A 14,369-nucleotide genomic window follows, 5' to 3' on the forward strand; every position below is an offset into this window, starting at 1 on the left:
TTGGGCAGCACAGTGGTTAGCACAATTGCTTCAGGGTCCTAGGTTTGATTCCCGGCTTGGGTCACTGTCTGTGTGGAGTCTGCACGTTCTCCCCGTGTCTGTGTAGGTTTCCTCCGGAAGCTCCGGTTTCCTCCCACGAGGCCCCGAAAGACGTGCTGTTAGGTAATTTGGACATTCTGAATTCCCCCCCCCCCCGGTGTACCTGAACAAGCGCCGGAATGTGGTGACTAGGGGCCTTTCCCAGTAACTTCATTGCAGTGTTAATGTAAGCCTACTTGTGACAATAAAGATTATTACCTTATTATAGTCGTTAACAACTGGAGTGATAGCTTTCATGCCCCCATCTGGTTACACTCACCTCATCCGCTCCGTGATCCTGCAGCTCTTTGTAGAACTTCAGCGAAATGCTGACCATCACCTTGGTCTTGTCCCCATTTGGGTTGGAAATGTGATAAAGGACCCCATCAAAATCTGAAGCAAAGAGGAAACGTTGAAGAAACGTCAAAACCGACCGTCCCTCAGTGATCCAGACCACGGCCCGCCTGTAACAACATCCTATCCCTTCCTACACAGCTGCCCAAACTGCAATATGGTGGGTAAAGAGAGAAAGAGATGCCATTGATCCGCATATTACTCTGGAAACGACCTTTAAAAAGTGCGCGGATAAGCACTTGAAATATCAGAACATTTAGGCCTATGGGCTGGAAAGTGGATGAGTGTAGTTTTGTTGCTGCAAACTCGATGACCCGAAGGGCCTCTTCTGTATTTATGACTCTAATCTGAGGGCAGAGACGACAGATGAAATCATAGCCAAACTAAATACCTCACCCTGTGCTCCTGGCAAAGCACTGGATTAGCCTTCCAGTGTTTGGAGAGCTCAGACAATTGTACTGTTCTGGTCTCTGCCCTCTGCATACAGCCCAGGGCAGAAACCAAACCAGCCTGCGTGCACACCCACTCAAATCTGACACGGCCTTTTTCTGAGCTGGGAATCGAACACAGCTACAGCACATACCAGCAATAATTAGCAAAACATATGGGATCTTGGGCTTCACACATTGAAGCATGATCAGCTACAAAGTTTGCTTCAGGGGGTAGGTACGAGGAAGAAATTTATTATGCAGCGAGTGTTAATGATGGATGGGGAGCTCACTGTTCGCAAGGGTGGTGGATGAGATGGTGATTAATGATTTTGAAAGAAACTGGATGGATACCCGAGGGATAAACTGACAGGGCTCCGGGGATAGAGTGGGGAAATAGGATTGACTGCTCGACAGAACCGGCAGGGATTGAATAGCCTCCTTCTCTGTCAAAATGACTATGATGGCAAGACAGGAGCAAGCCATGGTGAAGCTATGCCAGGATCCAGAACTGTCAGCCCCGTATCAGCCCCAGGGTACAAAGTCCCATGTCTCTGTTAGCACTGAAACACCAGAGGCCAATCCTTACCTGCAAAAGTGACTTCCACTGTATCAGGTTTGTTGCTGTAAAGAAAGAAAGAGTTAGTTCAAACAGGGCTCTCATTCAGAAAGCAATAGCCACACAACTCACCATAGCTCCAATCAGTGAGTGCGCGGATGGGTGGGTAAAATACCGGACTGTGTCAATAGGTGCTGTGCGATTAGGAGTAAATGTCAATACTGTACTCTCCTTTTTAAAAAAAATTCCAATTAAGGGGCAATTTAGTGTGTCCAATCCACGTACCCTGCACATTTTTAGGTTGGGGGGGGGGGGGGAGGAGGAGAGAGAGAGAGAGAGAGAGAGAGAGAGAGAGAGAGAAAATGTGTAAACTCCACACGGACAGTGCCCTGGGGCCAGGATCAAACCTGGGCCTTTGCCAACGAGGCAACAGTGCTACCACTACATCACCATGCCGCTCAATACTGTACTCTCCTTATTCAATATAACACATAGAGATAGAATGATCGGGAGTAAAATAAATCATTTTCTGTACATTGGGCAGCGATATCAGGACCAGGGAGGCAATTTACCCCTTTCTTTCCTCCACACCCCACTTCTCGCTGCCTCTTCATCGTCTTTCTCATCGATTTAGGAGACTGTTTTTGAAGTGTGGCATTATTTGAAAGTGATCTCAACATCCTGGTTAATGTCTCTCCCTCAAGCAAGACGGCAAAAGTACATAAACGAGTCTTCCATTGCATTGTGGGGCCTTGCCATGTGCACCTGCTACATGACGTGATTCTCTTCACAATCTGCAGCGGTGATACATTTCCACCGTGAGGCATTATTATCAATGCAAATTTTCACACAGGATTAACACAACTGAGTCTGTGTCACTCTCCTGCATCATCTAAGTTCCCTGTACGAAACGCACTTCCTCCTCCAGGTGCTGAAACTTAGAGCCATTGTGTCTGCCTCAAATACACACCAGAGCATTGGGAATCCACCCCTCCTCAAAATGAATGAAAATGAAAATCGCTTATTGTCACGAGTAGGCTTCAATGAAGTTACTGTGAAAAGTCCCTAGTCGCCACATTCCGGCGCCTGTCCGGGGAGGCTGGTACGGGAATCGAACCGTGCTGTTGGCCTGCTTGGTCTGCTTTAAAAGCCAGCGATTTAGCTGAGTGAGCTAAATGCAGGCACCCCACTCCTCCCAAACTGAGGGCCCATCTCCTCCAAATGTGGGACCCCTCCCTCACTTTTAAAAAATCGTTTGCGGGATGTGGCCGTCGCTGGTTAGGCCACAATGGTTGCCCATCCCCAATTGCCCTGGAGATCTTGTCTGCAGTACCTGTGGGGACTGTGCAGTGCAGTTAGGGAGGGACTTCAAGGATTTAGGCCCAACAACAGTGAAGGAACGGCGATTTTCCAGCATTTTCTCTTTCAATATATTTCCAAGTTAGGGTGGTGAGTGACTTGGAGGGGAAATCTCAGGTGGTGGGGTTCCCAGGTTTCTGCTGCTCTTGGTACTTCTATACGGCAGAGGTCACGGGTTTGGAAGGTGCTGTCTAAGGAGAGTTGCTGCCATGCATCTTGTAGGTGTTACACACAGCTGCTACTGTGTGTCAGTGGCACAGGGAGTGAATGTTTGTGTGAATGTTGTGCCAATCAAGCAGAACTGCTTTGTCCTGGACAGTGAGAGAACCACACCCTCGGAGTGCATTCATTAGGCTCGCAGCTCAGTTGTCTGATTTGCTGTTATTTGCTTTTAATCTTTAAAAAATAAAACCACAATGATTGAGATTACTGAAATCAAATAAGGGAACAGTTGGGTTCCTGTGACAGAGCTGAGGGCGGTCAGGTTCTGCAATTGCAGCTTCATACTTACCGATTAACCCTTTCTTGTCTGCAGAAACAAAACATGCAAAATAGAGAACAGGAACCTAGCTGAAGAACAGGAACTGGAGTTAACTCCTACATAGCAAGCAGGGATCAAGCTGTCACCACTTGTATTCGCCCAGAGTCCCAATCCTCTTCTGGTTATACTTACAGCTTCAAATGCTTCCCTGGCCTAGTCCTCTCTCAGATATTGTTTGCAATCAGGATATGAATTCCACAGGCAACAAGTACTCTGAAATCCCACCGACAGGACCCTCAGAGTGGCAAAGTCACACTTTATCTAGCTTGGCTTCATCGTGTGTGTTATGGATCAGATATGAAGTATTTCATGAACAGCTCAATTGATGCCGCTTGGAGTGTTTGCCAAATTTACACACATGAAGATCCCACAGATAGCAACGAGTTAACATTTTAGCATTGCCGATTGTGGAATAAACATTGTCCAGGACAGCAGACAGAACTCCTGTTCACCTGAGACACAGCACCTCTGACAGTACAGAACACCCGCATATTTGCATCAAGGATTCGGATGAAGGCACCGAATGTACGATTGCTAATATTTGCTGGTAATACCAAGAGAGGCAGGAAAGCAAGTTGTCAGGAGGAAGCGGAGAGCCTGCAAAGGGATGTCGCCAGGTTATTCGAGTGGGCAGAAATATGGCAGCTGGACTGAGAAAATGGGAACTTGCCAACTCTGGCAGGAAGAACAGAACGGCAGCAAATCACGTAAGTGACGTGGGAGACGGTGGAACGAGATGGTACAGAGGGATCTCGGTGTCAGTGCAGATGACTCACCAAGTTGGTTTGCAGGGACAGCAAATGATTAGGAAGGCCAATTAGATGGTACTTATGGCAAGCAGAATGGAATATTAATGTTAATAAATGGAACTTAACCCAGACAAATGCAAGGTGATGCATTTTGGTAGATCCAATACAGATGGGAGCTATAAAATAAATGACAAGTATCCAGAGCATAGAGACATTGAGAGATCTGGGTGTACAGATCCACAGATCCTTGAAAGTGGCAGCACAGGTGGAAATGGTGGTAAAGAAAGCAGATGGCATGCTTGCCTTCATAGGACAGGGTATAAAAGCTCACAAATTATGTTAGTTATATAGAATGTTGGTTGGGCCACATTTGGAACACTGTGTCCAATTCTGGTCACCGCATCATCAGGAGAACGTGGAGGCTTTGAGGAGAGTACAAAGAAAAGTACAGCACAGGAACAGGCTCGTCGGCCCTCCAAGCCCATGCCGACCATGCTGCCCGACTAAACTACAAACTTCTACACTTCCTGGGTCCGTATCCCTCTATTCCCATCCTATTCATGTATTTGTTAAGACGCCCTGAACAGTACAGAAAAGGTTTACACCAGTGGAGATGTGCAGGGGAACTGTTTTTTTTTTTTTTTACACAGAGGGTGGAGGCCTGGAATGCACCGCCAAGTGAGGTGGTTGAGGCAAATATGTTAGCGACATTCAAGACTTATCTGATTAGACAGATGGATTATAGAAGGAGATAGGACCCATGATCGGCACAGGCTTGGAGGGGGTGTTGCGGTGGGGGGGGGGGGGGGGGGAGGGGGTGGTGGGCGGGGGGGGGAGGGGGTGGTGTTCGTGGGTGGGGGGGGGTGTTTGCGGGGGGGGTAGAGGGAGCTTGCGGGGGAGGGGGGTGTTGCGGGGGAGGTGGAGGGTGTTGTTGCGGGGAGGTGGAGGGGTGTGCGGGGAGGTGGAGGGGTGTTGCGGGGAGGGGGGTATGTTGCGGGGGGGAGGGGTGTTGCGGGGGGAGGGGGGTTGTTGCGGGTGGAGGAGGGGGGTAGTGAAGGGGGGGGGGGAGGGGAGGGTTGGGGGGGGGGAGGGGGGATAGGGGGGGGAGGGGCGGTTGACTGGTGGGTTGGGAGGGGGCGTTGCGGGGGGGAGGGGGCGCTTGCGGGGGGGGGGGAGTTACGGGGTGGTGCGCTTGCGGGGGGGGGGAGGAGGGCTGTTGGGGGGGGAGAGGGGGGCGTTGTGGGGGGGTAGGGGGCGTTGCGGGGGGGGAGGGGGCGTTGGGGGGGGGGGGCGTTGCGGGGGGGGAGGGGGGTGGGGAGGGGGCGTTGCGAGGGGGAGGGGCGTTGCGGGGGGGAGGGGGCGTTGCGGGGGGGAGGGGGCGTTGCGGGGGGGGAGGGGGCGTTGCGGGGGGGAGGGGGCGTTGGGGGGGGAGGGGCGTTGCGGGGGGGAGGGCGCGTTGCGGGGGGGGGAGGGCGCGTTGCGGGGGGGGGAGGGGGCGTTGGGGGGAGGGGGTGTTGCGGGGGGGGGCGCGTTGCGGGGGGGGAGGGGGTGTTGCGGGGGGGGAGGGGGTGGTGCGGGGGGGGGAGGTGGTGGTGGGCGGGGGGGAGGGGGTGGTGTTGCGGGGGGGGGTATTGCAGGGGGGGGGTGTTGCGGGGGAGAGGGAGTTGCGGGGGAGGGGGTGTTGCGGGGAGGTGGGGGGGGTGTTGCGCAGGGAGGTGGAGGGGTTGCGGGGGAGGGGGTTGCGGGGGAGGGGTGTTGCGGGGGGGGGGGCGTTGCGGGGGGGGGGCGTTGCGGGGGGGAGGGGGCGTTGCGGGGGGAGGGGCGTTGCTGGGGGGGGAGGGGGCGTTGCGGAGGGGAGGGGGGGCGTTTGGGGGGGAGGGGGCGTTGCGGGGGAGGGGGGTGCGGGGGGGGAGGGGGCGTTGCGGGGGGGAGGGGGCAATGCGAGGGGGGAGGGGGCGTGCGAGGGGGGGAGGGGGCGTTGCGAGGGGGGGAGGGGGCGTTGCGGGGGGGGAGGGGGCGTTGCGGGGGGAGGGGGCGTTGCGGGGGGGGAGGGGGCGTTGCGGGGGGGGAGGGGGCGTTGCGGGGGGGAGGGGGCGTTGGGGGGGGGGAGGGGGTGGTTGCGGGGGGGGGTGGGGGAGGGGTGTTGCGGGGGGGGGGAGGGGGCGTTGCGGGGGGGGAGGGGGCGTTGCGGGGGGGGGAGGGGCGTTGCGGGGGGGGGGGGGAGGGTTGGGGGGGGGGGAGGGGGCGTTGGGGGGGGGGAGGGGGCGTTGCGGGGGGGGGAGGGGGCGTTGCGGGGGGGGGAGGGGGGCGTTGCGGGGGGGGGGAGGGGGCGTTGCGGGGGGGGGGAGGGGCGTTGCGGGGGGGGGAGGGGGCGTTGCGGGGGGGGGAGGGGGCGTGCGGGGGGGGGAGGGCGTTGCGGGGGGGGAGGGGGCGTTGCGGGGGGGGGAGGGGGCGTTGCGGGGGGGGGAGGGGCGTTGCGGGGGGGGAGGGGCGTTGCGGGGGGGGGGGGAGGGGGCGTTGCGGGGGGGGAGGGGGCGTTGCGGGGGGGGAGGGGGCGTTGCGGGGGGGGGGGCGTTGCGGGGGGGGAGGGGAGGGGGCGTTGCGGGGGGGGGAGGGGCGTTGCGGGGGGGGAGGGGGCGTTGCGGGGGGGGAGGGGGCGTTGCGGGGGGGGGAGGGGGCGTTGCGGGGGGGAGGGGGGGGGGCGTTGCGGGGGGAGGGGGCGTGCGGGGGGAGGGGGCGTTGCGGGGGGAGGGGCGTTGCGGGGGGGGGAGGGGCGTTGAGGGGGGGGAGGGGCGTTGCGGGGGGGAGGGGGCGTTGCGGGGGGAGGGGGCGTTGCGGGGGGAGGGGGCGTTGCGGGGGGGGAGGGGGCGTTGCGGGGGGGGGGGGGGGGCGTTGCGGGGGGGGAGGGGGGCGTTGCGGGGGGGGAGGGGTGGCGTTGCGGGGGGGAGGGGCGTTGCGGGGGGGAGGGGGCGTTGCGGGGGGGAGGGGGCGTTGCGGGGGGAGGGGGCGTTGGGGGGGAGGGAGTTGGGGGGGGGGGGGCGTTGGGGGGGGAGGGGCGTTGCGGGGGGGAGGGGGCGTGCGGGGGGGGGAGGGGGCGTTGCGGGGGGGGGGAGGGGGAGTGCGGGGGGAGGGGGGTTGCGGGGGGAGGGGGTGTTGCGGGGGGGAGGGGGTGTGTGCGGGGGGGGGGGAGGGGTGTGCGGGGGGGGGGGTGTTGCGGGGGGAGGGGGTGTTGCGGGGGGAGGGTGTTGGGGGGAGGGGGTGTTGCGGGGGGAGGGGGTGTTGGGGGGGAGGGTGTTGCGGGGGAGGGGGGTGTTGCGGGGGGGGGGGGTGTTGCGGGGGGGAGGGGGTGTTGCGGGGGGGGGGGGTGTTGGGGGGGGGGGGTGTTGCGGGGGAGGGGGGGTGTTGCGGGGGAGGGGGGTGTTGCGGGGGGGAGGGGGTGTTGCGGGGGGGAGGGGTGTGCGGGGCGGGGGGGAGGGGGTGGTTGCGGGGGGGAGGGGTGTTGCGGGGCGGCGGGGGGTGTTGCGGGGGGAGGGGGTGTTGCGGGGGGGAGGGGGTGTTGCGGGGGGGGGGGAGGGGGTGTTGCGGGGCGGGGGGGAGGGGGTGTGCGGGGCGGGGTGGTGCGGGGTGGGGTGGGGGAAGGGGTGGTGCCCGGGGGGGGGGGGGAGGGGGTGGTGCGGGGGGGGAGGGTGGTGGTGGGGGGGGGGGGGAGGGGGTGGTGCGGGGGGGGGGGAGGGGGTGGTGCGGGGGGGGGGGGAGGGGGTGGTGCGGGGGGGGGGGGAGGGGGTGGTGCGGGGGGGGGGGGGAGGGGGGTGGTGCGGGGGGGGGGGGGAGGGGGTGGTGCGGGGGGGGGGAGGGGGGTGGTGCGGGGGGGGGAGGGGGTGGTGCGGGGGGGGGGGGGGGAGGGGGTGGTGCGGGGGGGGGGGGAGGGGGTGGTGCGGGGGGGGGGGAGGGGGGTGGTGCGGGGGGGGGGGGAGGGGTGGTGGTGCGGGGGGGGGGGTGGAGGGGGTGGTGCGGGGGGGGGGGGGGAGGGAGGGGGTGGTGCGGGGGGGGGGGGGGGGGGAGGGGGTGGTGCGGGGGGGTTGACTGACTGCGCCCCGCCCGGGAATGGGGGCCCCGCCCGGGAATGGGGGCCCCGCCCGGGAATGGGGGCCCCGCCCGGGAATGGGGGCCCCGCCCGCGCTCTCTCCCGCCGGGCCCGCGCTGTCTCTACCCCGCATCCGCGTTCTCGAGCTTCAGGCTGAGCGTCTCCTCCACGATGCGGTTGTTGATCTCCAGCAGGATCATGGTGCCGCTCTCTCAGCCTCTACCTCTCGGCCTCGCCTCACACTCTAGGCTCGCCTGCCGGAAACAAGGCCGCAACCACTTCCGGCGGCTGTGGCGCGCCTGCTGCGCAGCTTCCTGTTCCGGTCCCGGTTCGAGGGGCGGATAGAGGGCTATCCCAGCCGCGGTGCATACTGGGTCGGGCCCCCTGCCATTGCTCCTGCTGGAACCTCACTCAGGCCATCAACTCCACACAGGCCGGGGGCAAGGCAGCAAAGCAGCAGAATGGTAAATAATATATTAAAAATCTAAACTGAAAACCGAAAGAGCTGGAAACATTCAGGGTCCCTCAGCACAGCAAACAGAAACAAAGTTAATCAGACCAATATTGACTCCAAGCACTGTGTGGTTTCTGAATGAGTTACAATCTCTCTCAATATTTCTGGTCCAATGACCCTGCTGAAGAACGGGGAATATTTAAAGAGTAACTGTTGCAAAGATAATAATAATAATAATAATCTTTATTGTCATAAGTAGGCTTACATTAACACTGCAATGAAGATACTGTGAAAATCCCCCAGTTGCCACACTCTGGCGCCTGTTCGGGTACACAGAGGGAAAATTCAGAATGTCCAATTCACCTAACAGCACGTCTTTCGGGACTTGTGGGAGTAAACTGGAGACCCCAGACGAAACCCATGCAGACTCGGGGAGAACGCGCAGACTACGCACATACACTGACCCAAACCGGGAATCTAACCTGGGACCCTGGGGGTGCTGTGAGGCAACAGTGCTAACCACTGTGCTACCATGTTGCAGTAGTACAGAAGCAAGTGGTACCAACTCTTCATCTTCCAAGATTTAAATGTTGTGTACAAACTAACAGGTGGGGAAGAGGTGATTATTGTAAATAGGGGCGAGTGAAGAGAGGGATAGGAGCTTGAAAACAGAAATGCTGGGGAATGGAGGTGAGAGGGACGAACTGAAGCAGATCAATATTAGTAGAGAAATGGTGTTGGGGCAATTGAGATTGAAGGCTGATAAATCCCCAGGCCTGATAATCTACATCCCAGAGTACTTAAGAAAGTAGCTCTAGAAATAGTGGATGCATTGGTGGTCATCTTCCAGGATTCTGTAGACTCTGGAACAGTTCCTGAAGATTGGAGGGTGGCTAATTTAAAAAGGGAGGCAGAGAGAAAACATGGTGTTATAGACCATGGCCCTTCAGCCCTCCAAGCCCATGCCGACCATGGTGCCCGTCTAAACTAAAATCTTTTACACTTCCTGGGTCCGTATCCCTCTATTCCCATCCTATTCATGTATTTGTCAAGATGCCCCTTAAATGTCACTATCGTCCCTGCTTCCATCACCTCCTCCGGCAGCGAGTTCCAGGCACCTACTACCTTCTGTGTAAAAACTGGCCTCGTACATCTCCTCTAAACCTTGCCCCTCGCACCTTAAACCTATTCCCCCCAGTAACTGACCCCTCCACCCTGGGAAAAAGCCTCTGACTAGTCACTCTGTCTATGCCCCTCATAATTTTGTAGACCTCTATCAGGTCGCCCCTCAACCTCCTTCGTTCCAGTGAGAACAAACCGAGTTTATTCAACCGCTCCTCATAGCTAATGCCCTCCATACCAGGCAACATCCTGCTAAATCTCTTCTGCACCCTCTCTAAAGCCTCTACATCCCCCTGATAGCGTGGCAACCAGAATTGAACACTATACTCCAAGTGTGGCCTAACTAAGGTTCTATACAGCTGGAACATGACTTGCCAATTCTTATACTCAATGCCCCGGCCAATGAAGGCAAACTTCTCAACCTGTGTTGCCCCTTTCAGTAACCTGTGGACCTGTACACCTAGATCTCTCTAACTGTCAATACTCTTGAGGGTTCTACCATTCACTGTATATTCCCTACCTGCATTAGACCTCCCTTTTTACATTTATTAAGGGGAAATCAAGCATTACAAATCTACTTAAATTCTTCGAAGAGGTAACCAGTACAGTTGACAAGGGGAAGCCAGTGGATGTGGCATATTTGAACTTTCAGAAGGCTTTTGACAAAGTCCCGCATAAGAGATTAGTGTGTAAATTTAAAGTGCATGAGATTAGGGGTAGTGTGTTGAGATGGATAGAAAACTGGTCCTTAGACAGGAAACAAACTAGGAATTAATGGGTCATTTTCAAATTGACAGGCAGTGACTAGTGGGATACCGCAGGGATCAGTGCAAGGCCCCAGCTATTCAAAATATACATTAATGTTTTAGATGAGGGAACAAAATGTAATATCTCAGGGCAGCACGGTGGCGCAGTGGTTAGCACTGCTCCTCACAGCGCCGAGATCCGCAGTTCAATCCCGGCTCTGGGTCATTGTCCGTGTGGAGTTTGCACATTCTCCTCATGTCTGCGTGGGTTTCACCCCCACAACCCAAAGATGTGCAGGGTAGGTGGATTGGCCACGCTAAATTGCCCCTTAATTGGAAAAAATGAATTGGGCACTCTAAATTTGTTTTAAAAAAGTAATATCTCCATATTTGCAGATGACACCAAATTGGATGGGAAGGTGATTTAAAAATATTCATTTATGGCATGTGGGTGTCGCTGGTGAGGCCAGCCTTTATTGCTCATCCCTAGATGTCCTTGAGAAGGTGCTGGTGAGTTGCCTTCTTGAAGTGCTACAGTCCTTGAGGTGTAGGTACACCCACTGTGCTGTTAGGGAGGGGGTTCCAGGATGTTGCCCCAGTGACAGTGAAGGAACGGCCGATATATTTCCAAGTCAGGGTGGTGAGTGATTGGAGGGGAACCTCCAGGTGGTGGGGTTCCCAGGTATCTGCTGCTCTTGTCCTTCTAGATGGTAGTGGTTGTGGGTTTGGAAGGCGCTGTCTAAGGAACCTTGGTGAGTTACTGCAGTGCATCTTGTAGATGGTACACACGGCTGATACTGTTCGTCGGTGGTGGAGGATTTGAATGTTTGTGGAAGGGGAGCAATCAAGCGGGGCTGCTTTGTCCTGGATGGTGTCGAGCTTCTTGAGTTTTGTTGGAGCTGCACTCATCCAGGCAAGTGGAGAGTATTCCATCACACTCCTGACTTGTGCCTTGCAGATGGTGGACAGGCTTTGGGGTCAGGAGGTGAGTTACTCACCGTAGGATTCCTAGCCTTTGATCTGCCCAGGTAGCCACAGTATTAATGTGGCTGGGTCCAGTTCAGTTTCTGATCAACGGTAACCCCAAGCTGTTGATTGTGGGGGATTCAGCTATGGTAAATGCCATTGAATGTCAAGGGCCGATGGTTAGATCCTCTCTTGTTGGAGATGGTCATTCCCAGGCCTTTGTGTGGCGCGAATGTAACTTGCCACTTGTCAGCCCCAAGCCTGGATATTGTCCAGGTCTTGCTGCATTTGGACACGGACTGCTTCACTATCTGAGGAGTCGCAAATGGTGCTGAACATTGTGCAGTCATCAGTGAACATCCCCACTTCTGACCTTATGATGGAAGGGAGAACATTGATGAAGCAGCTGAAGATGAACTCCTGCAGTGATGTCCTGAAGTTGAGATGATTGACCACGAACCACCACAACCATCTTCCTTTGTGCCGGGTATGACTCCAACCAGCGGAGAGTTTTCCCCCTGATTCCCATTGACTCCAGTTTAGCTCGGGCTCCTTAATGCCATACTCGGTCAAATGCTGTCTTTATGTCAGGGCAGTCACTCTCACCTCACCTCTGGCATTCAGCTCTGGGGCAAAATTCTCCGACCCCCAGCAGGGTCGGAGAATCGCCTGGGGCCGCCGAAAATCCCGCCCCTGCCGTGGCAGAGATTCTCCGCCACCCGGGAAGTGGCGGTGGTGGGAATCTCGCCACTCCGATCGGAGAGGCCCCTGCGGGGAATCGAACCTGGGACCCCTGGCACTGTGAAGTGCTAACCTCTGTGCTACTGTGATGCCCTATATTTCATTATAGTTCTTGTTATAAATAAACACTAATCATGTGTATAATTACAAACCTGGTGAATGTGAATATTGGCAACCAAGGGCCAAAGATTTTGGGTATTTTTATAAGCATTATTGGTTAATTCCCTTGTGTTGTGACTCTGGGACCATGCATTTGTCCAGAGTAAGCCCAGGACGACAAACCTCTGGTCATCCTCGATGGAGCAAGAGATTTAGACTCGAAGAATCCAATCCAGAGTCCAAGACATAATTCAGGTCCCCACCAAAAATAAGCTGTTGCGAGTCTGAATTGGGGAGGGAGCCCAGCAGGGAGATAATGAAATTCATATCGTCCCAGTTGCGGGCCTAAACGTTGACCATGACAACTGGAGAACCCACCAAGGAGCCAGAGACAACAGCATATCAACCACTGGGGTCAGCTATAATCATAGAGGCAGAAAACCAAACCCTTTTCTGAATAGAAATCGCCGTAACCCTGGCCCTGCCTTAAATCCCAAATGTAAATCCGACCCCCGGACGCCCCTTGCGCAGCCTGGTTTGATTTCTGACCCAAATTGGTCTCTTGCAAAAACACCACATGGGATTTTAAACTCTTGCGATGATCTAACGCCCTCGATCTTTTCACTGGGCCATTCAAACACCTAACGTTCCAGGTGACCAGGGGCTGGTTTAGCTAGGGGCTGGTTTAGCTCACCAGGCTAAATCGCTGGCTTTTAAAGCAGACCAAGTAGGCCAGCAGCACAGTTCGGTTCCCGTACCAGCCTCCCCGGACAGGCGCCGGAATGTGGCGACTAGGGGCTTTTCACAGTAACTTCATTGAAGCCTACTCGTGACAATAAGTGATTTTCATTTTCATTTCAATTGGAGATCTCTCCCCACCCTGTAGCCATCTGGGATGGCCGCTTACAAAGAAACATGGACATTTGCAAAGACTCAAGAGAAATATGGCCAATACAAGATTCAGGCTGGCTCAGAGCCTAAATGTATTTTTGTAAGCAGAGAACCAGACAGTACCGAAACCCCCAGCCAAGTTGCATTCTAATGACCCATTTCCCGAAGACAAAGGATTGATACTCAGGTATCCGATACAATTCCAGACATCGGCGCCACTCCCTTTACTCAGAAAGCATAAACAGCCAAGGTCAATGACCGCTTAGGACACGCCCAGCCATCAAGGCACCCGCCCCTTTATTGGCCCAGATTGAAGACAGTGATCGAGAACTGCCCAATTAATTGGGTCCAAACTTCAGGACCGCCCAAAAGAGTGCGAAACTCTCCAAGGATAAAGAGAGACACTGACATGTGTTCGATCTCTTTTGGACCTGGTGCTCTGGTAACGTCCATCTCCACCTGTAGCACCACCAGAAGCAAGTCGAAGTCCAACGCCCGCTACCAGACGGATGAGCCCAGCTGAACCGCAGTTACTTCTCCAGACCCAGCAGATCCAGATTCGAACAAAGGCCACTGTTCCTCTGACCTGAGCCGAGTGCCTGAAGTTAAGTATAGGTTGTCATAGTGTTAGGTGTAATTTAGCTGGTAGTGTTTATGTTGCATGTGTAAGTTAATCTTGTGTGTAAATAAACTATTATTGAACTTGAACTAACTAATTAGTTGTTGGGTCTTTGATTGATATCCGGTTGAACCTTGTGGTGGTATCATTTGATACCTGGCGGCTCTGAAAGCAAAATAATATCAATATCTGGACAAAAGATGGGCAACCTTATTGACTGCCATATTTATGGTGAGTAAATATAGCAACAACGCCCCCACCCCCCTCAATCCAGAGTCAGCCATTTCCATCAAGAGAAATTAATCAAGGGATATTTGCACGTTCTCCCCGTGTCTGTGTGGTTTTTCTCCGGGTGCTCCGGTTTCCTCCCTTAAGTCCCGAAAGACGTGCAGTTAGATGAATTGGACATTCTGAATTCTCCCTCCGTGTACCCGAACAGGTGCCGGAGTGTGGCAACTAGGGGATTTTCACAGTAATTTCTCTTTTTAAAAATAATTTTTATTCAAATTTTTCAACAACAAATTTTATCACAACAAAGAAAGACAGTAACCCCTCCCCTCCAATACAAAAACAATAAAT

The 14,369-nt window shown here is 55.9% G+C and overlaps 2 protein-coding genes across 3 annotated transcripts in view; one reads left to right on the forward strand and one right to left on the reverse strand.

The window, feature by feature from the left end:
* Positions 1-8,463, reverse strand: part of arpc2 (actin related protein 2/3 complex, subunit 2) — a 60,241-nt gene extending 51,778 nt beyond the window's left edge. For both annotated transcript variants that reach the window (XM_038790199.1, XM_038790198.1), the window contains exons 1-3: positions 8,279-8,463; positions 1,450-1,484; positions 359-471 (exon numbers count right to left, since the gene is read on the reverse strand). In XM_038790199.1, the coding sequence (XP_038646127.1) occupies positions 359-471; positions 1,450-1,484; positions 8,279-8,352 (222 nt within the window). In that variant the 5' untranslated portion in view covers positions 8,353-8,463. The remainder of the gene's footprint in view (positions 1-358; positions 472-1,449; positions 1,485-8,278) is intronic.
* LOC119962220 (C-X-C chemokine receptor type 1-like) overlaps positions 3,885-14,369 on the forward strand; it is a 158,415-nt gene continuing 147,930 nt past the window's right edge. The window contains exon 1 of the mRNA XM_038790195.1: positions 3,885-4,026. Coding sequence (XP_038646123.1) covers positions 3,958-4,026 — 69 coding nt within the window. The 5' untranslated portion in view covers positions 3,885-3,957. The remainder of the gene's footprint in view (positions 4,027-14,369) is intronic.

Source organism: Scyliorhinus canicula, chromosome 2 (genome assembly GCF_902713615.1).
Source record: "Scyliorhinus canicula chromosome 2, sScyCan1.1, whole genome shotgun sequence".
Lineage (NCBI taxonomy): Eukaryota > Metazoa > Chordata > Chondrichthyes > Carcharhiniformes > Scyliorhinidae > Scyliorhinus > Scyliorhinus canicula.